Source organism: Plutella xylostella, chromosome 17 (assembly GCF_932276165.1).
Source record: "Plutella xylostella chromosome 17, ilPluXylo3.1, whole genome shotgun sequence".
NCBI classification, from domain to species: Eukaryota; Metazoa; Arthropoda; class Insecta; order Lepidoptera; family Plutellidae; genus Plutella; species Plutella xylostella.
Window position 1 is genome coordinate 3996444 of NC_063997.1, and position 20360 is coordinate 4016803.

At 41.1% G+C, this 20360-nt stretch overlaps 1 protein-coding gene across 1 annotated transcript; it reads left to right on the top strand.

Annotated features, from left to right (window-relative positions):
• Positions 1-378: 378 nt before the first annotated feature.
• On the top strand, positions 379-20292 carry LOC119691547 (diacylglycerol kinase epsilon). The gene is made up of 12 exons (XM_048626763.1): positions 379-787; positions 944-1106; positions 1375-1490; positions 1729-1849; positions 2274-2347; positions 2692-2826; positions 3395-3534; positions 3990-4161; positions 7824-7995; positions 18484-18539; positions 18742-18831; positions 19289-20292. Exons 1-12 carry the CDS (start codon positions 569-571, stop codon positions 19412-19414), a joined length of 1584 nt encoding a protein of 527 aa, XP_048482720.1. The 5' UTR covers positions 379-568; the 3' UTR covers positions 19415-20292.
• Positions 20293-20360: the final 68 nt, after the last annotated feature.

A 20360-nucleotide genomic window follows, 5' to 3' on the forward strand; every position in this document is an offset into this window, starting at 1 on the left:
GCACTAGCTGTCCCGCGAGCTTCGCTTCACCTTAAAAACTTTTCCCGTGGGAATTTTGCGATAAAGAGTAGCCTATGTGTTAATCCGTTGTGAGCTAACTCCATACCAAATTTCATTACAATCAGTTCAGCCGTTTTGACGTGACGAAGTAACAAACTAACAAACATAATATTAGTAGGATGTTCCTTGGACGAGATGGTGTGTTACACCGATTTAAGTTTAATTTTATACTTACTTAATTTTTCCAAGTAAGTGCCACTTTAATGCCCCCCTAGATACGTCGATACGGTTTGTAACAACATAACGGCCTCGCGAAGAGCGCAGCCTGAGGGCGTTATTATTCTAAGCCAAAATTTGAAATGCGCTCAGCTGGCTGTCGGCCTTCCGCTGTCCTGTCACTGTCAAATCTGTCAGTGTCAATTCATTTCCTCTCTTGGGTGTTTGTTTCCTTCCTTCGTCATATTTTGATTTTATTTGAAAAGTTTAAAATATAAAATGTTTAACTCTCATTATTATTTTAATAAAACGTTCTCTGCAACTATATTTTAGCACTGATAAATCAGCCAATATGGATCGGTTGTCTAACATGGTTGACTCGTTGTTTCATCTGAACGATGTTATATTTAATTATTATTTTATAATTGGTGGTACATTTCTTAGTTATCTCACTTATAAAATATTCCACTCGCTTTTAAGTGGCAATCCGTTTATGAAAACAACGTACAAAACTCGCGGCCACACTTGGAGGAGTATCCAATGCAATAAATCAATTCCCTACAGTATTTATGTAAGTACACACATAGCACATATATTTTACAATAAATTTATTATGATTAACTTATTTAGATTTTCTCTTCTAATATAAGGACTTTGCTTTAAATTATATACTGTAAATTCAACCCTCATATAACTAAACTTTTCATATGACTGTTTTTATTTTCAGTGTACAATATGTGGCAAGTTGATGCTCCCAGTGGTGGGCTTGTTCTGCGAGTGTTGTGCCATCAGTGCCTGCAAGGACTGCCACCACGCCATAGACAAGAAGTACAAGTGCAAGTCTGTGTCATGGCCGGTGGACAAAGTATTCTACCACCATTGGGTCAATGGTAAAAACTAACATGATTTATTCTTCATATTTTATTTATTAAATGGCTGCTAGGAGCCTTCTAGAATACTTTAGACTCTTTCTATATCCTAAATGGTTTTTTTTGTACCCAAAATAATAACTGTGCACTCAAATCTTTGACATAAATTCAGTCTGCAAGCATTTTACTTTGAAGCCTTCCTAAAAGTGACACTGATAGTGGGATGTGCATAGAATGTAGAATAACAGTTACAAAAAACCAAAACGAATGTATAAAAAAATATTTGTAGTTGGTGTGGCTCGCAATGAAATAACGGACTTGAGTGAGGAATGTCTGAAGCGGTACTTCTGCTGCTGGTGCCAGCGGACTAAGCTGTGCCAGGATAGCGCCTTCAATGATGCTGAAGTAAGTACTTAAGGACATGCCAACTGAGCACCGAACATATTTTTGATATTACTTGCACAATTAAAAACTCATCTGCAATAAAAGTTGGAGAATCTGCAAATCAATGTTGTTTGATAACCAATATAGTGGTTGCAAATAAGAGAGAATGGTTTAGATTGTTTCGAGGTACTTGTAGTGAAGTTGTGATTTGAGTGTCTTTTAAAACATATTTTAAAGTTTTTATTTCCTTCTGTTGTAGCCATGTGACTTCCAGAAGTACCGGAAGATCATAATCCCGCCGCCCTGCGTCACGGTGGAGAAGGGAGTGGTCACCGTGAAGCCACTGCCAGACCCTGACTGGGAGCCTCTCATAATTTTTGGTATGGAATTTATGATAATCTCCATATAAATGTCCTTAACCTGTTGTACTGTTAACTTTGAAATTTGACTTGCCCCACACGTGTGATACCCACAAGTGTTCTTTTGCGTGATCAAATCGGCAATTAAAAACACCCTAAAGAAGTGGTCAGTTAAAAATCAGTACTGTTTCATAACTCGGTTTTTACATCAATTGTGTATGATAAGATATTTTCATGAAACAATATCCTCAACCTTAAAAATTCAGCCAGATCAAAAGGTCGCATTTTGTTAAATCACAAAAGAGGATGACCTCCTTTAAATGCAAATCAATGTTGGGTTCTTAATTTATCAGACTGACTATTGGTAAAGCGCTTTATTGTAATCAAGGTAGGATCAAGGGTCTATTCAAGGCTTACTTCAATGTTGTGTTTGTTTTGTTTTCAGCAAACCGAAAGTCTGGCGGGAATCAGAGTGATGAAGTGTTATCTCTATTCAGAGGATTGCTTAATCCCATTCAGGTATCAAGGACGATTATATTTACTTCTTTATAATTATGAAAACTCGCAGTATATCCCTTTCATTGTTTGATTAAATTACTTCGAGATGTAAGATTTATTTGCATATTTTAAACTACATGTTTTACACTTACACTACAGACAAAAAAAATATGCAAAACCGATACAATTTATGGTCTTTAATTCATCTGTATTATTTATTTATTTGTTTTAGGGGCACAGACAGATAATATGATAAACTAAAGTTCTTAATTAATACATAGATCAGTAAAGTTTCCACTGTTTTACGTGTCTAGTTGATAAGTCCGTATGCATCTTTTATGACATATTATGTGTGCTTTGCGTAGGTGGTGGACATGAACGCGACGTCCCCCGAGAGCGTGGTGCGGTGGCTGCCGGCGCGGGCGCGAGCGCTGGCGGCCGGCGGCGACGGCACCGTGGCCTGGCTGCTTCAGGCACTCAGTGCGAGGCCTACTATCACTGTATGTATATGTGTTGTATCTATATGGAGCTGGCGGCCGGCGGCGACGGCACCGTGGCCTGGCTGCTTCAGGCACTCAGTGCGAGGCCTACTATTACTGTATGTATAGCGAGAGATATGTGAAAATAAAGATGTGACTGTACTACATGGTGTTGCAAAAAGTGATACTATTTTGAAATAGTGATTTCATTGTCGGGCTTAGATTAAACATGCTGCACATGTAGATTTCGGCTTAGTATACCCTTTTTGCAACAACCTGTATAAAACGTAAACTTACCATAAAAAAAAAAGATCTTTTCCTAATAAATAGTAATAAGATGGATGAGAGATAATTCTGCCACATAGCCGGTAGACAAGTGAGGGACAGTTCATTAATATCATCGATAGACAAGTGTGAGACTTAAATTTTATTGCACTGCATTTATCTAATTTCTTCCTTCGTAGTCCATTTAAAAGTTATCACTTACCATATACTTACCAAACAGAGCAAATTCTTAATTTTGCATCTAATCCAATAACTCCCAAATTACACAATAGTATTCGTTAAGAATTAATGATCTCCGTCGCAGGTCCCAGTAGGCATACTTCCCACGGGCACAGGGAACGACCTGTCCCGCGCGCTGGGCTGGGGCGCGGGCTGCGGCTGCGACCTCAGCGCGCATGCCACTATACAGCGCGTGCTCGGTGCCTCTACGCAACTGGTGGACAGGTGAGGGGTTATGATGATAAGGTGGTGGAAAACAGGTGAGGGGTTTTGTTGGTAGGGTGGTGGTAGACAGATGAGAAACCGCAGCGAAGGTAGTAGAAAGTTAGGGTACAGATCCATCACACCATGAAGCTAGGCGGCATATAGAAGACAGTTATAGTTAATTCATTATAATTATATTCTTGTTGATCGAGACTGCCATGCAAGTGTAATTAGATAATTAAGAGTCCCCGCCCAGAGTAAATTAATGAACTGATGCATGAAAAGTACCTCCTCAAGTGACGTATCATTCTTACGCAACGTCTGGCGCACCCTGGGCAGTCAGCGACTTACATTTTATCTGATTTATCCTTTCACCATTATTGGCTGATGATGATGATGATGATCCTTTCACCACCATCACGCTTTAAGAAGAAGGGAATCAACTGATATAGACTATTGTATCAACTCTTTCCCAGATGGAAGATCTCGATATTCTCGCGCGGGCGGCTGGGCGGGCTGGCTCGCGCGCCTCGCGTCCTCTACGCTCACAACTACTGCAGCGTGGGAGTGGACGCGCAGGTCGCCCTGGACTTCCATCGGGCTAGGGCGCAGCTGTTGTATCGATGTGCCTCAAGGACGATAAACTATGTGAGTTGTTTGAGTGTAATGTTTGTCGGAATGAATTTGGGTGAATGAAATTGCGTGTGCTCTACGCACACAACTACTGCAGCGTGGGAGTGGACGCGCAGGTCGCACTGGACTTCCATCGGGCAAGGGCGCAGCTGTTGTATCGGTGCGCCTCAAGGACGATAAACTATGTGAGTCGAGTGTAATGTGTGATGGAATGAATTTAGTTATTGCGGGTTCTGTTCAACTACTGCATCGTAGTTCGCGCTCGACTCCCATCGGGCAAAGGCGCAGTTGTTGTACCGGTGCGCCTCCGGGACTATCAACTATGTGAGTGTAATAAATGTGTGTTGGAATGAATTTGGTTTATCGCGTGTGCTCTATACGCACACAACTACTGCAGCGTGGGTGTGGATGCGCAGGTCGCACTGGACTTCCATCGGGCTAGGGCACAACTGTTGTACCGGTGTGCCACAAGGACGATAAACTATGTGAGTGTAATGTGTGATGGAATGAATTTGGTTTATCATAATTGATTGACTTCCATCGGGCAAGAGCACAGTTGCTGTACCGGTGCGCGTCGAGGACTATCAACTATGTGAGTCGAGTGTAATGTGCGATGAAATGTATTTTGGGTTATAGCAACTATTGTAGTGTGGGTGTCGACGCGCAGATCGCACTCAACTTCCACCGCGCCACAGAATAATAACTAGTACCAGGTACAGAAGTCCATCTTCGCAATGGCTATCAAAGAAATATGACTCCATCCCATAAGCAATAAGATCTAATTTAGATCGCGCTCCAGCCGCACACGTTTTTATTTACTTACCTACCAATTTATTTTTGAGGGAATATGCGCCTTATTTCACTGGACTACGGTGCATAATAAGTTATACGTGGTTATACGTATTGAAAAAGAAGCCACCTTAGGGTTGCCTCAGCACCACAGACTACAACGTTTACTAAACAACGGACTGAGTTTGTAAAAAGAATGTCATGATATTAAAACAAAATAATTTGAATTTAGAATACAAAGCTATTCCACTAATCCAAGCCAAGCACTAATTCCACTCAGCGCACATTTTATAATCGATTCATTAATACATTTTGAAGGTAGTTGTGTCTGTAAAGAACAAAGGCAGTCCTCGTACCGCCAATTTTTTGGAGCGTTTCAGAACCATGTTTTCACCATTTATTAATACAGTTTAGATAAGGTATTTCCAGTATTTACAATATTTTTAGAAGTCGGGGGAAAAGAGAAAAATACAAACGAATAATATTTAAATCTAAGGATAATGGAACGTAAAAACAAACATATAGAGAACGGAACGTAACAACTGTGATGCCAGCCCTCGAAATATTACCAGCAAATCCGAGCAACAATGTAATCGAATAGAAATATCGATACAATCTTAAATACAAAAGATATTTTATTTATCAATAAATTACATGTTCTGGTACTATTTGTACCAAAACTAGTACATTTGGTTTATAAAATATCATTATATTTAAGTCTTGAAGACTTTTATCCATAGTAAACCATTTTCTTTTTCTCTTTATTCGATTCACTATAATCAATATTTTTTGAATATTTAAATCTAATAACACTGAATCTTGCTTGTCAATCTTGTCATAGTAGTTGTTATTTCATTTTCCATTACCTAACCTAATTATTTAATATTTTGAATACCGCTAAAACTGCTGAAGATATAGAACAAATGTGACAAAGGGGAGAACCAGACCCGGTTCCTGTTCCACCTCCCCGGCAGGCTCCCGTCCCACTTCTTCATCAGGAACCTGCAGAAGCAGCAGAACAAGAACACGCAAAATCCTGACAATATTTTCTATGAACCATAGGATGATAAATACCTAAGTCAAATATGAGAAGAGCAACTGCGTCGTGCAGTTCGAATCCCGGCGCTGACATGTACCAATGTGTTCTTTGAATTTAATTAAAATGTATACCATCACACTTACAGTGAAGGAAACCTGCATACCTATCTAGATTTAGCACATCTAGAGAGCCAGGTGCAGGTACTTACACCCCTATACCCCAACAGAGAATAGAATAGAGTAGGTAATAGGAACATAAAATTCCTAAAGTTGATTCCAGGCAAATTATGTTATGTAAATAAAACAATGATCTTTTAAACAGTATATTTTATTTCATTACATTACTCGCCAAATGCATACCCATATAGTAGAACCTTTACATATAGCATTTCGAAATGGCATAGCAGATCCCTGTTGCAGAATGGCAATTTAAAACTTCAGAAGTTGGATAAGTATAACATTATTCCATGATGAAAGTAGTAGCCTATTCTAGTCGATAATATTAATAAAATCATTATATTTATTATGTACGTTGCACGTCCCGTATTTATTTAAACGTAAACATATAACTTGACATACCTAACATATTATTATCAAATTATTATTCACGTTGTTCGTCTTGTGTTGTTCAAGTGTTGACATGGTGTTGACGTTTAGTTGTTGACATGACACATTTTTTTATCATTTAAATTTTTCTGCTCTAGTTTGTCAATTTTTATCATTATACTGAGATCCAACCTAGACATTTATGACGTAAATCACAGAGTACTTGGCATAAACATTACTTCACTTGACGTTCCATTCTCCCTGTATTAATGTTTACGTTCCATTACGACTACTTTTTAAACATTATTTTTCTTCATTTTTCTCATTTCGCCCAGCTTCTAAAAATCTAGTAATTTATCTATTTGTGTACCTATACAGTGACTCTCTAAACATGGTACTTTCATTACGGAACCCGTCATTTTCATAGGGGTACCAAACGTCCTTAGAACTCTGCCATTGTCCTTTAATACTTTAACGAAAAAAAAATTGGAATAGACTTTGTTCAACAAGGAGAAAAAAAGGGTTTGTAGTTCGGATTAATTTCATTTCAAATAAGGAACGTAGAAGAAATCAATAAAATACTTAGATTAGTTTTATCTGTCAGCATCTTTTGGTAATCTAAAAAATTTGGATCACGAATCGTATCTAAGCAATTAAATACGGCACAGTATTTTTTTGCTGCTTTTTTTCTTGTTATGTCCATTTTTCCATTCATAAATTTTAATAAATACCTAAATACGACATTTATAAACTAGTACGAAATAGGAACAAATAGCGCGCGCGTGTATCGTCTTCCGCTTGCGGCAGCCGACTAGATTCGCCCCCTCGAGGCGGCAGGCGCCAGGCTGGCGCCTGCGCCGCCCACGCGCGGAGTGACACAGGCCTGACCGCGCGAGGGCGCAGTTCCTCTACCGGTGTGCCTCAAGGACGATAAACTATGTGAGTGTAATGTGTTATGGAATGAATTTGGTTAATCATAAGTAATGTAGTGTGGGGGTGGATGCGCAGGTCGCGCTCGACTTCCACCACGCGAGGGCGCAGCTACTGTACCGGTCTATCATCCAGCAGTCCAGCACTATTGAGTCGAGTTGAGATGAGTGATGGAATGAATTTCGTTTGGCGCAATTACTGTATTGTAGCGTGGGGTCGGACGCGCAGGTCGCGCTCGACTTCCACTCAGCTGTGCTGTACCGGTGCGCCTCCAGGACTGCCATGAGTGTAATGTGTGTTGAAATTAATTTTAGAACATTTTATTTTTCCGTTTTACATTTAACAATACTTTACAGTCAACAATCAACTTTCAGATAGCCTACGGCCTCCTCGGCGCGACTCGTGCGTTCGATGACGGCGGCTGTGAGGGCCTGGAGCGGCGGCTGTCGGTGCGACTGGATGGCCGTGACCCCCTGCCTCTACCCCCACTACAAGCTTTAGTTCTACTGAATATACCGTCGTGGGGCGCTGGCGTGGATTTGTGGAGTGAGTTTACAAATAATAACATTTAACAAGCCTACTATTTTAAGTTGGCGACGCTGGTATGAAACCAGTAGGTATAAAATGTGGTCTGATAAATTTTGCTTTATGAAACTCTTAATTATAAACAACGCTAATATACTGTAATTTATACACTGCATTATAGACGCATTTTTCCTGAAATAAAAATGACATATTATGCATCTAGCCTATCTGAAACCTAGTTAAACATTGTGAGATATGGCGTTTCGACTTTCTCCGTGTTCGGCATCATAAGGGTCACAGAGACAGTCCATTTTTTCTCTCCACCTTTAATTTGCAAGGTGCGGGTGCCTATATAAATAGAGTGAGTCGCCCGCGCGCCTCAGTTGTAATATCACCATGCAGAAATGACTAGGTTTCAGATAGGCTAGATACATAATATGTCATTTTTATTTCAGGAAAAATGCGTCTATTATGTAGTCTGAGCCTATCTGAAACCTAGTTAAACATTGTGAGATTTGGCGTTTCGACTTTCTCCGTGTTCGGCATCATAAGGGTCACAGTGACAGTTAAATAAAGTCCATTTTTCTCTCCACCTTTAGTTTGCAAGGTGCGGGTGCCTATATAAATAGAGTGAGTCGCCCGCGCGCCTCAGTTGGTTTTTGATTTTTGAAGTGAACACTTCGGCAAAATGGCTCAATGTAGCCACGGTTCTCGTCGGCTTCGCTCCGAACGGGGAAAAATATAATATTGAATTTGCGGAGTCCTCGCTGCCGGGAGCTGTAGCGTAATGCGGACCAGGCGGCGCGGGGCGCGGCCGCCGCGACACGTGGCGTCGGGGAGCGGGACCTGCCGGCTGCTGACGCAGCTATTACTGAGGATTTCGCAACGAAGGTTTGAGTTGATAAGCCGTGAGTAAAATGCTATTATTTACTGCTTTTAAAAGCTCAGCCACTGGTCATAATGCTCCGGCGCTTGGGGTTTTTATCCCACGCAGTAGGGTCCCATTCAATAGTCGTGGTGATGATTGATCACATATTCCGGTCCTACTAGTGGCGCTTGAGCTAGATACTTACATTAATGACCGCTTTAAGTAAAGCATATGTTAATTTTATACAGGAAAAAATAATAAAAATATATTTTTCTACCCTCAATTTCTAATATTTTTAGAAAACAGTTGATAAAAACTTTGCTATTACAATAATGCACTTGATTATAGCTTATGTAAGGCTTTACAAACAGGAGCTTTCCAGGACCATCATAGGATTTTTTACAGGAAGCACGTGGCTCCGAGTTTCAGTATGTTGGGACATTGTGGCATGTGCGGCAAGTAATGTGATCCGCCGGTACCTACCCGCTGAAGGCCGCGGCGTACACCCGGTCCTGGCCCTGGCCACCGGTTTGTGCTACCTGCATCGCTGCATAGACCCAACCATGTACTCCTGCCCTGGCGGCTGTGTTGTCCCACCTGCATCGCTGCGCACACCTGGCACTCCTGTTCTGGTTGCCGGATCCAAACGCCCCCTGTCTGGGAAGAGATTTTATGCTCAGCGGAACCGCCTGCACTATTGCTAGCACGGTCATCATCATCATCAGCCATCATTAGGAGTTACTTATTTAGAAGGTATCGAGTAACGTGCGCTATTCATCAGTGATTTTGGCATATGCAGACGAACGTTTACTGCCAAGGTTGGTCATGTTAGCCATACAAGGGCACACCAACGAAGCCTGAGTACCCACCTGCAGTCGCCGTAGCCGCATCGGCATGGATGACGACAAATCGGGTAACGTGCACCGCTTCTAAAAGTGTTATAGCACTTCAATTTGATGCCCCCGCTGAGGTAGGGTATTCTATTAAAGCAGCTTTCTTCTGAACTGCCCAAAGTGACCTGTAGACTGCTCCTGGGGATAGTTGTGCAATAATTTTTTTATTTCGATGTCTCTGCTGAAGAAACTGTCTAATGCAGCTTTTGTTCTAAACTGCCTAAAGATCATTGGACTGCTCATGGGAATGGTGACGCACGGTAAGTAAAGGAGCGTTACTCTATACTGATGAGAAACGAACGAACGAGAGCTGTCGTGCAATCGGCACGTTTAATACATACAAACGGATAGAGCGGCTCGCGCCGCAGTGCACTGAAAGTTCGTTTTTCGTCATATAAAGTGACCCCCCAGACACTATCTTAAGTGTCATCGGCAGATTCCAGCTTTGAGTATTTTCTTTTCTCGTCTGTGAGCAAAGTGAATCCCACCGGCGAGTGTTCAACCTAAAAGCACTGAGCTAATTCCTGATTTCGTGAAAGTCGCTGTTGCTATACCATACCGCTTCACAAGTTACCGAATTTATTATGATCCTACTGTCGGGTGATCATGATCGGAGTGTCATCGCGGTTTCTGAGTGGCACCATATTAGCTGTCTTCCTTATGTCCCAGTGGATTGTGAGTGTGTATCCGAGCTCTTTGTTGAAAAATGCGTGAACCTCCTACGCAGCAGCTGTCTACTAGTTGTGTATCGAATAAATCGAGTAACGGTGCTCTTGCACGAGACGACTACCTTTTGGTAAAATTATAACTTCCACTATTCTGGGAACATGCATATACCTACTGTGTACTGTGTATCACATCACGTGTAGCCGCAGCCCTACTCAATGTACGGGGCTAGATAATAAACAATGGCAGTCGTCATTAAATTTCTATGAATTTCGAAGGTCATCATTTGGAGCACAATCCAAAGGGTGAAAGTACCTATTCATGCCTAAACGGCTTCTCTAATGAAAATGTACCTATTTTTAATTTGATTCTGGCGCAAACGTTTCATAACTATTTTTCAACACTGTATCTGCTGAAACTACTTAGACTGACTGGTTAAGATGCAGACGTGCCGTTTTCACAATTCCATTTTAGTAATCCTCAACTGTTTTATGGATCTTTCAGTTAGTTACGTAACTAGTTACCAAGTAAAAAATTACTTGTGTCATGCTCGTACTCGCATCTCATTTAGGAGCTCTCTGGCCTCTAGCTGAAGGCTAGAACTGGTATATATATCTACTAAGCTAGTACAGAGTTATAACCGGGCAGCGTTGACGTGGTAGCTGCTTGATTTATTAGAGTTTGCTGAAAACTTTCTAAATAAGTAATAATTATTAGTCATAATAGTAGCTCTTCGCAGTTCTTTCAGAATGCAATACCAGGTCGCTGAAGTAGGTAACCTTCCTTAGCTGGACAACAACCAAGCCTTTTTGTTTTAAAGAATGTCACAGTTATTCGCCGTTCCACTGTTATATCGATGTCCAAGGAATTTTTCTTGGGTATAGCTAACTACCTAAGTTTACCTATAGATAGCCGCAAGCTATCTGCTGTTGGCGAACTGTCAGTTCTGATTGATAAGTCAGGCTCGAGGTGGCTCGTCCAACTGTCCATGTTCCCGCCACCATGATTGTTGCTTCCACAGATTAGAGAGTCTATGTTGGCTGTCGTTGCATCAGGTCTGATCAGGTACAGCTAACATCTTTACGTACCATCTTTATTTAATCGAGCTATTTTATTTTGTTTTATCTAGGTTGACTTAATGGTTTTAAAATCGAACCTACAACAATGTAAGTAGGTACCTACATACGTATCTTTGAAGTTGCAACAAGGCGAAGCCTTAAGGTTTTGGCCGAGACCTGCCCCTAGTATTGACGAACATACCTAAAGGTGACCTTGTTAATGTTTTTCATATGAAGTACTGAACATTTTACTTATCCTGGTGGCATGACTGATCATTTACTTACCCAGTTAAGACATGTTAGCCGGGTTTCATTTATCAACTATTATAATTGTTATTGTTGTGTTAATCAATCTTTATTAATTGATGTCATCTACCAAGGAATGCTGCCAGAGCTCATAATATTCACACATGATAATACAGAATGATAGTAGCCCACAAAATCGGTGCAAAGGCTTATAAAATAACTTTCCTTCCTAGTAGGACTGCACAGGAACTCGTTAACCGCCGAGTTAGTTAGAATACAAAATTAGACTGGGTGTTACTTGTCAATCTAGAATATGAATATAGTGACCTGCATCATGTTTTGAAAAACTGAATACTTAGTTATCCGCCAGTGTCACAGCCTTCATCTAATCTTTTCCAGTAGCTGATGAGGCTGAGATATTTAGTAAAATTATCTTCCCTTCAAGCACCACTCCTCGTTCCAAGGACTAGATGCCGCGCCAGGTGTTGCAGGCCGTGTCGTCGTACGGGGCTGACTGAGCAGGTCCTCGAGGCTCCATGGTCGGCTGCTGCATTTCTGAGGTCAGTCCAGAATTACATACCCTAGTCAGCATGTGCTGACCTGAGCCCCAGTGGCCTGGACCGATATTCTACATTTTACAGCTTTTAAATATTGTTGCAAAGTATTTCACTGGTTCCATCCATTCGGCTAGTGTATGTTAAAAATATTGCCTTGACAATAACAAGATTTTGATCAATAATTACTTATAAGTATTGCTTTCGAAGAGGCACTGTGTGTATCCATATGTATAAATACCTACCTATATGTATAGGTACATACCTTCCATAACTTTCTGACAAGTCAGGAATAATAAGGAAGTACTTAAGTCTTATGTATACTTATACCTTTCTTTTTAGTATATCTATTACCTAGAAATCTATGCATTATAAATTTATGGGTTCCCCTCATCTGGCCTAATCTTTATTGTCCTAAACTCGTTTCGCATAACTCGTAAGGTCTAAACTTTTTTGGTAGAATCATCACTATGCCAAGTCTTATGTGGCATAAGACTCGTTTGGTCTAAAACTCTTTTGGCACAAACTTGAAACACCTAAGTCTCGTTTGCTCAAATTGTACGTATTGGTATAATCTTGTTTTTCCTAATATTATCTTTACAAATACTATATTAAGTATGTTTAAACTTGTGGTATATAATTTACAAATTGTGGTATTTTTCTCCTACATCCCGAAAATCACGATATTAAATGATCAAAATATCGAAAGTGAATGACCATTATAATTATAACAAACGCCATTAAACCCCATGGGATCGAAACCTAAAGATAGGTGCGACGACGAGCAAAGCGAGGAGGAGCGTGTTAGGTGCACATTTTCGTCAAAAGCAAAGCGGAGCGCAGCGAAGCGGAGCGGAGCGTTTCCCACTTAGCGGCCACAATACAAGGCACCAGTTTGCGCTATGTAGGGAGACGCTCCATCAAAGTTAAAGCCAATCGAATATTATTACTTTATATAACCTATGCCATACCATTATTAGGCTATTCAAGATTTGGCTATACCATTATTAGGCTAAACAAGATTATGCGAAATAATTTTTTACTAAAAGAGATTTATGCCATACGATTTTCGGCGAAACGAGATTTTGACCAAACGTTACTATGCAATACGAGATTAGGCAAATAAATCTTAGGCCAAAAAAGGTAGAACCTAAATTTATAGATTCAAATATTTATCTACTGATACACTCATCAGTAGCTTATGGGTCACAGTTGGTTTTCTCTCCACCATGCGATAATAAACACATCTCACAATGTTTAACTAGGTTTCAGATAGGCTCAGACTACATAATAGACGCATTTTTCCTGAAATAAAAATGACATATTATGTATCTAGCCTATCTGAAACCTAGTCATTTCTGCATGGTGATATTACAACTGAGGCGCGCGGGCGACTCACTCTATTTATATAGGCACCCGCACCTTGCAAACTAAAGGTGGAGAGAAAAATGGACTTTATTTAACTGTCACTGTGACCCTTATGATGCCGAACACGGAGAAAGTCGAAACGCCAAATCTCACAATGTTTAACTAGGTTTCAGATAGGCTAGATACATAATATGTCATTTTTATTTCAGGAAAAATGCGTCTATTATGTAGTCTGAGCCTATCTGAAACCTAGTTAAACATTGTGAGATGTGTTTATTATCGCATGGTGGAGAGAAAACCAACTGTGACCCATAAGCTACTGATGAGTATATCAGTAGATAAATATTTGAATCTATAAATTTATAATGCATAGATTTCTAAGTAATAGATATACTAAAAAGAAAGGTATAAGTATACATAAGACTTAAGTACTTCCTTATTATTCCTGACTTGTCAGAAAGTTATGGAAGGTATGCACCTAAACATATAGGTAGGTATTTATACATATGGATACACACAGTGCCTCTTCGAAAGCAATACTTATAAGTAATTATTGATCAAAATCTTGTTATTGTCAAGGCAATATTTTTAACATACACTAGCCGAATGGATGAAACCAGTGAAATACTTTGCAACAATATTTAAAAGCTGTAAAATGTAGAATATCGATCCAGGCCGCTGGGGCTCAGGTCAGCACATGCTGACTAGGGTATGTAATTCTGGACTGACCTCAGAAATGCAGCAGCCGACCCTGGAGCCTCGAGGACCTGCTCAGTCAGCCCTGTACGACGACACGGCCTGCAACACCTGGCGCGGCATCTAGTCCTTGGAACGAGGAGTGGTGCTTGAAGGGAAGATAATTTTACTAAATATCTCAGCCTCATCAGCTACTGGAAAAGATTAGATGAAGGCTGTGACACTGGCGGATAACTAAGTATTCAGTTTTTCAAAACATGATGCAGGTCACTATATTCATATTCTAGATTGACAAGTAACACACAGTCTAATTTTGTATTCTAACTAACTCGGCGGTTAACGAGTTCCTGTGCAGTCCTACTAGGAAGGAAAGTTATTTTATAAGCCTTTGCACCGATTTTGTGGGCTACTATCATTCTGTATGAATATTATGAGCTCTGGCAGCATTCCTTGGTAGATGACATCAATTAATAAAGATTGATTAACACAACAATAACAATTGTAATAGTTGACAAATGAAACCCGGCTAACATGTCTTAGCTGGGTAAGTAAATGATCAGTCATGCCACCAGGATAAGTAAAATGTTCAGTACTTCATATGAAAAACATTAACAAGGTCACCTTTAGGTATGTTCGTCAACACTAAGGGCAGGTCTCGCCTTGTTGCAACTTCAAAGGTACGTAGGTAGGTACCTACTTACATTGTTGTAGGTTCGATTTTGAAACCATTAAGTCAACCTAGATAAAACAAAATAAAATAGCTCGATTAAATAAAGATGGTACGTAAAGATGTTAGTTGTACCTGATCAGACCTGATGCAACGACAGCCAACATAGACTCTCTAATCTGTGGAAGCAACAATCATGGTGGCGGGAACATGGACAGTTGGACGAGCCACCTCGAGCCTGACTTATCAATCAGAACTGACAGTTCGCCAACAGCAGATAGCTTGCGGCTATCTATAGGTAAACGTAGGTAGTTAGCTATACCCAAGAAGTAGTCCTTGAACATCGATATGACAGTGGAACGGCGAATAACTGTGACACTCTTTAAAACAAAAAGGCTTGTTGTTGTCCAGCTAAGGAAGGTTACCTACTTCAGCGACCTGGTATTGCATTCTGAAAGAACTGCGAAGAGTTTATTATGACTAATAATTATTACTTATTTAGAAAGTTTTCAGCAAACTAATAAATCAAGCAGCTACCATGTCACCGCTGCCCGGTTATAACTCTGTACTAGCTTAGTAGATATATATACCAGTTTTAGCCTTCAGCTAGAGGCCAGAGAGCTCCTAAATGAGATGCGAGTACGAGCATGACACAAGTAATTTTTTACTTGGTAACTAGTTACGTAACTAACTGAAAGATCCATAAAACAGTTGAGGATTACTCAAAATGGAATTGTGAAAACGGCACGTCTGCATCTTAACCAGTCAGTCTAAGTAGTTTCAGCAGATACAGTGTTGAAAAATAGTTATGAAACGTTTGCGCCAGAATCAAATTAAAAATAGGTACATTTTCATTAGAGAAGCCGTTTAGGCATGAATAGGTACTTTCACCCTTTGGATTGTGCTCCAAATGATGACCTTCGAAATTCATAGAAATTTAATGACGACTGCCATTGTTTATTATCTAGCCCCGTACATTGAGTAGGGCTGCGGCTACACGTGATGTGATACACAGTACACAGTAGGTATATGCATGTTCCCAGAATAGTGGAAGTTATAATTTTACCAAAAGGTAGTCGTCTCGTGCAGGAGCACCGTTACTCGATTTATTAGATACACAACTAGTAGACAGCTGCTGCGTAGGAGGTTCACGCATTTTTCAACAAAGAGCTCGGATACACACTCACAATCCACTGGGACATAAAGAAGACAGCTAATATGGTGCCACTCAGAAACCGCGATGACACTCCGATCATGATCACCCGACAGTAGGATCATAATGAATTCGGTAACTTGTGAAGCGGTATGGTATAGCAACAGCGACTTTCACGAAATCAGGAATTAGCTCAGTGCTTTTAGGTTGAACACTCGCCGGTGGGATTCACTTTGCTCACAGCCGAGAAAAGAAAAGACTCAAAGCTGGAATCTGCCGATGTGTCATGACACTTAAGATAGTGTCTGGGGGGTCACTTTATATGACGAAAAACGAACTTTCAGTGCACTGCGGCGCGAGCCGCTCTATCTGTTTGTATGTATTAAACGTGCCGATTGCACGACAGCTCTCGTTCGTTCGTTTCTCATCAGTATAGAGTAACGCTCCTACTTACCGTGCGTCACCATTCCCATGAGCAGTCCAATGATCTTAAGGCAGTTTAGAACAAAAGCTGCATTAGACAGTTTCTTCAGCAGAGACATTGAAATAAAAAATTTATTGCACAACTATCCCCAGGAGCAGTCTACAGGTCACTTTGGGCAGTTCAGAAGAAAGCTGCTTTAATAGAATACCCTACCTCAGCGGAGGCATCAAATTGAAGTGCTATAACACTTTTAGAAGCGGTGCACGTTACCCGAGTCGGCAGCCATGCCGATGCGGCTACGGCGACTGCAGGTGGTTACTCAGGCTTCCTTGATGTGCCCTTGTATGGCTAACATGACCAACCTTGGCAGTAAACGTTCGTCTGCATATGCCAAAATCACTGATGAATAGCGCACGTTACTCGATACCTTCTAAATAAGTCACTCATAATGATGGCTGATGATGATGATGACCGTACTAGCAATAGTGCAGGCGGTTCCGCTGAGCATAAAATCTCTTCCCAGACAGGGGGCGTTTGGATCTGGCAACCAGAACAGGAGTGCCAGGTGTGCGCAGCGATGCAGGTGGGACAACACAGCCGCCAGGGCAGGAGTGCATGGCTGGGTCTATGCAGCGATGCAGGTAGCACAAACCGGTGGCCAGGGCCAGGACCGGGTGTACGCTGCGATGCCGGTGGCACAAAACGGTGGCCAGGGCCAGGACCGGGTGTATAGCCGCCAGGGCAGGAGTGCATGGCTGGGTCTATGCAGCGATGCAGGTACCACAAACCGGTGGCCAGGGCCAGGACCGGGTGTACGCTGCGATGCAGGTGGCACGAGACGGCGGCCAGCGCAGGAGCACAGGGCCGGGTGTATGCTGCGATGCAGGTGGCACGAACCGGTGGCCAGGGCAGGAGCGCAGGGCCGGGTGTACGCTGCGATGCAGGTGCCACAAGACGGCGGCCAGCGCAGGAGCTCAGGGCCGGGTGCAGGTTACACGAAACTTCAATTTCACCGAATCGGCCTGCCTACCCTCAGCGGGTAGGTACCGGCGGATCACATTACTCGCCGCACATGCCACAATGTCCCAACATACTGAAACTCGGAGCCACGTGCTTCCTGTAAAAAATCCTATGACGGTCCTGGAAAGCTCCTGTTTGTAAAGCCTTACATAAGCTATAATCAAGTGCATTATTGTAATAGCAAAGTTTTTATCAACTGTTTTCTAAAAATATTAGAAATTGAGGGTAGAAAAATATATTTTTATTATTTTTTCCTTTATAAAATTAACATATGCTTTACTTAAAGCGGTCATTAATGTAAGTATCTAGCTCAAGCGCCACTAGTAGGACCGGAATATGTGATCAATCATCACCACGACTATTGAATCGGACCCTACTGCGTGGGATAAAAGCCCCAAGCGCCGGAGCATTATGACCAGTGGCTGAGCTTTTAAAAGCAGTAAATAATACCATTTTACTCACGGCTTATCAACTCAAACCTTCGTTGCGAAATCCTCAGCAATGGCTGCGTGCGCAGCAGCCGGCAGGCCCCGCGCCGCCTGGTCCGCATCACGCTACAGCTCCCGGCAGCGAGGACTCCGCAAATTCAATATTATATTTTTCCCCGTCGGAGCGAAGCCGACGAGAACCGTGGCTACATTGAGCCATTTTGCCGAAGTGTTCACTTCAAAAATCAAAAACCAACTGAGGCGCGCGGGCGACTCACTCTATTTATATAGGCACCCGCACCTTGCAAATTAAAGGTGGAGAGAAAAAATGGACTGTCACTGTGACCCTTATGATGCCGAACACGGAGAAAGTCGAAACGCCATATCTCACAATGTTTAACTAGGTTTCAGATAGGCTCAGACTACATAATACATAATTATCTTAATTTAAACTATTTGTTTGTACAGGCATGGGAGATGAAAATGAGGTTGGGGAGCAAAGTATCTCCGATGGAAAACTTGAGGTATGTACTGAAAGAACATTTATGTAATTTAATGGAAAATATTGTAAAATTAACCGAACTTTATGAATGTATTAGCAGTTCGGTTAGTGACATTATTATTTGCATACACTGACTGTGTGGCGATAAAACTGATGACCCTCGTAGGTCGACTAGAAGAAATTACCATGCGAAGCTCTCTGTAAAATTTATATTAATTACACAGGTGGTGGGTATATCGTCGTCGATCCACATCGCGCGGCTGCAGTGCGGGCTGGCCGAGCCCTACCGCTTCGCGCAGGCCTCCCGGGTCACGGTAAGTGTGTGAAAGTTTTAACCAATGAACCATAATGCATGGTGGTATGAGTTTGAAGTATGTATGTGTGAGCTTCGAAATCGACGGGTTGATGACAAATGGAGTATTGTTTGTTTGTGAGTTTTGAGCCACTTTTAAATCTTTTGTGACACTCGCAAGGGTCATGAACAACTAAAGCGGCTAACTTTATTCTTCAGAATATTTCAGAAAAACGTCATTAGTGCGTTAAACCGCTTGATTACTATCTGTCTTGTCTTCTTTCATGAATAGGAACCCTTCTTCTTCTTATAGTGCCTCTCCATCATTGGAGGTTGGCAGTCAGCTCTTTGCAGCGCTCTCTATTCCTGGCTGTTTTAAAGATTTCTTCCACGGTTTTTACACCGGTCCACTCTTTGATGTTGCACAGCCACGTCAAGGAACCCTAGAAAGATTAATACAGCTCCCTATTTTGTCCCAGATGGAGTTGAGCGGTTCTATCGCGATGCAAGTAGACGGGGAGCCGTGGATGCAGGGCGCTGCGCGGATCAGCGTGGAGCCCGCCGGACAGAGCCTGCTACTGAAGCCAGCTAGTTCAGAGATATAGTCATGTACTACCTGAAGGCCTAGCACGGGGCACGCGCACGCAGAGGCGTGACAAAAGTTTTGCGTGATGTGTATATCCAGAGCGTCAGCTTCCTGATTACCTACCGAATAGCAGATTTTACGCGAAAGAGAAACCACACATTCATGCAATCATTCTTCTTATTAGTACATAAAGACAACACACACACAAATCCCAAATAATTTATAGAGCCATGCCCGTTGAGCCTGTTTATATTTTGTTTAAAATAATGAATGAATTTAATGTTGTCAAGTTGATGTTGTGCTAATGAATATAGTGGTACCAGTAGCAGATACCAAATGCTAGAACCTATGTAGAGTATAATTATGATACTGAATAATTGATGTGCTTTATAGTTTGTCTTGTACTTAAAACAAAGTTCATCCTCCTCAGAAATATGAATTTTTAGCTTTTAGGGGATAACCTGTACAATGTTACCAAAAATTTTAGTTAAGAATGGCTTCTCTAGCCACTATCCATCCAAAGATATACATGAGTATAACATTATAATTATTGTTACTGAGGAGGACCAAAACGTAATATAATGCATTTATAGTTATTTTAATTAGTAATATACTTAATTGTACTTTGTGATGTTAAGCTAATAAGCTCTATGTTATAAATTCCACCACTTATTAAGTTATTTTATATTGTTTATATACATATTATAAGCACGTTTATGTTTAAAGAAGTACCTACACCATTTGTGCCAATGTACTTAGAAGTATAGTTATGAAATAGTGCCATAGGTGCTTATTAAGTTGACCTTAAATACTTACCTGTTATAATGGATCTGATATTTTAAACTGATGTTATTATTTATTGTTTAGTTATGCACAATATGACTTAAATTTACTATTTAAAATTCGCCTTTTATTTTCCTTTTCAATTGAATATTCAAAGACATATTGAGGACATTTAGTAACTA

Excerpts from the sequence above, each read along its gene's own strand:
- LOC119691547 (XM_048626763.1), top strand. The coding sequence starts at position 569 with ATGGATCGGTTGTCTAACATGGTTGACTCGTTGTTTCATCTGAACGAT. Across the intron at positions 3,535-3,989 it reads TCTACGCAACTGGTGGACAG|ATGGAAGATCTCGATATTCT; the intron begins GTGAGGGGTTAT and ends ACTCTTTCCCAG. Across the intron at positions 4,162-7,823 it reads CCTCAAGGACGATAAACTAT|ATAGCCTACGGCCTCCTCGG; the intron begins GTGAGTTGTTTG and ends ATCAACTTTCAG.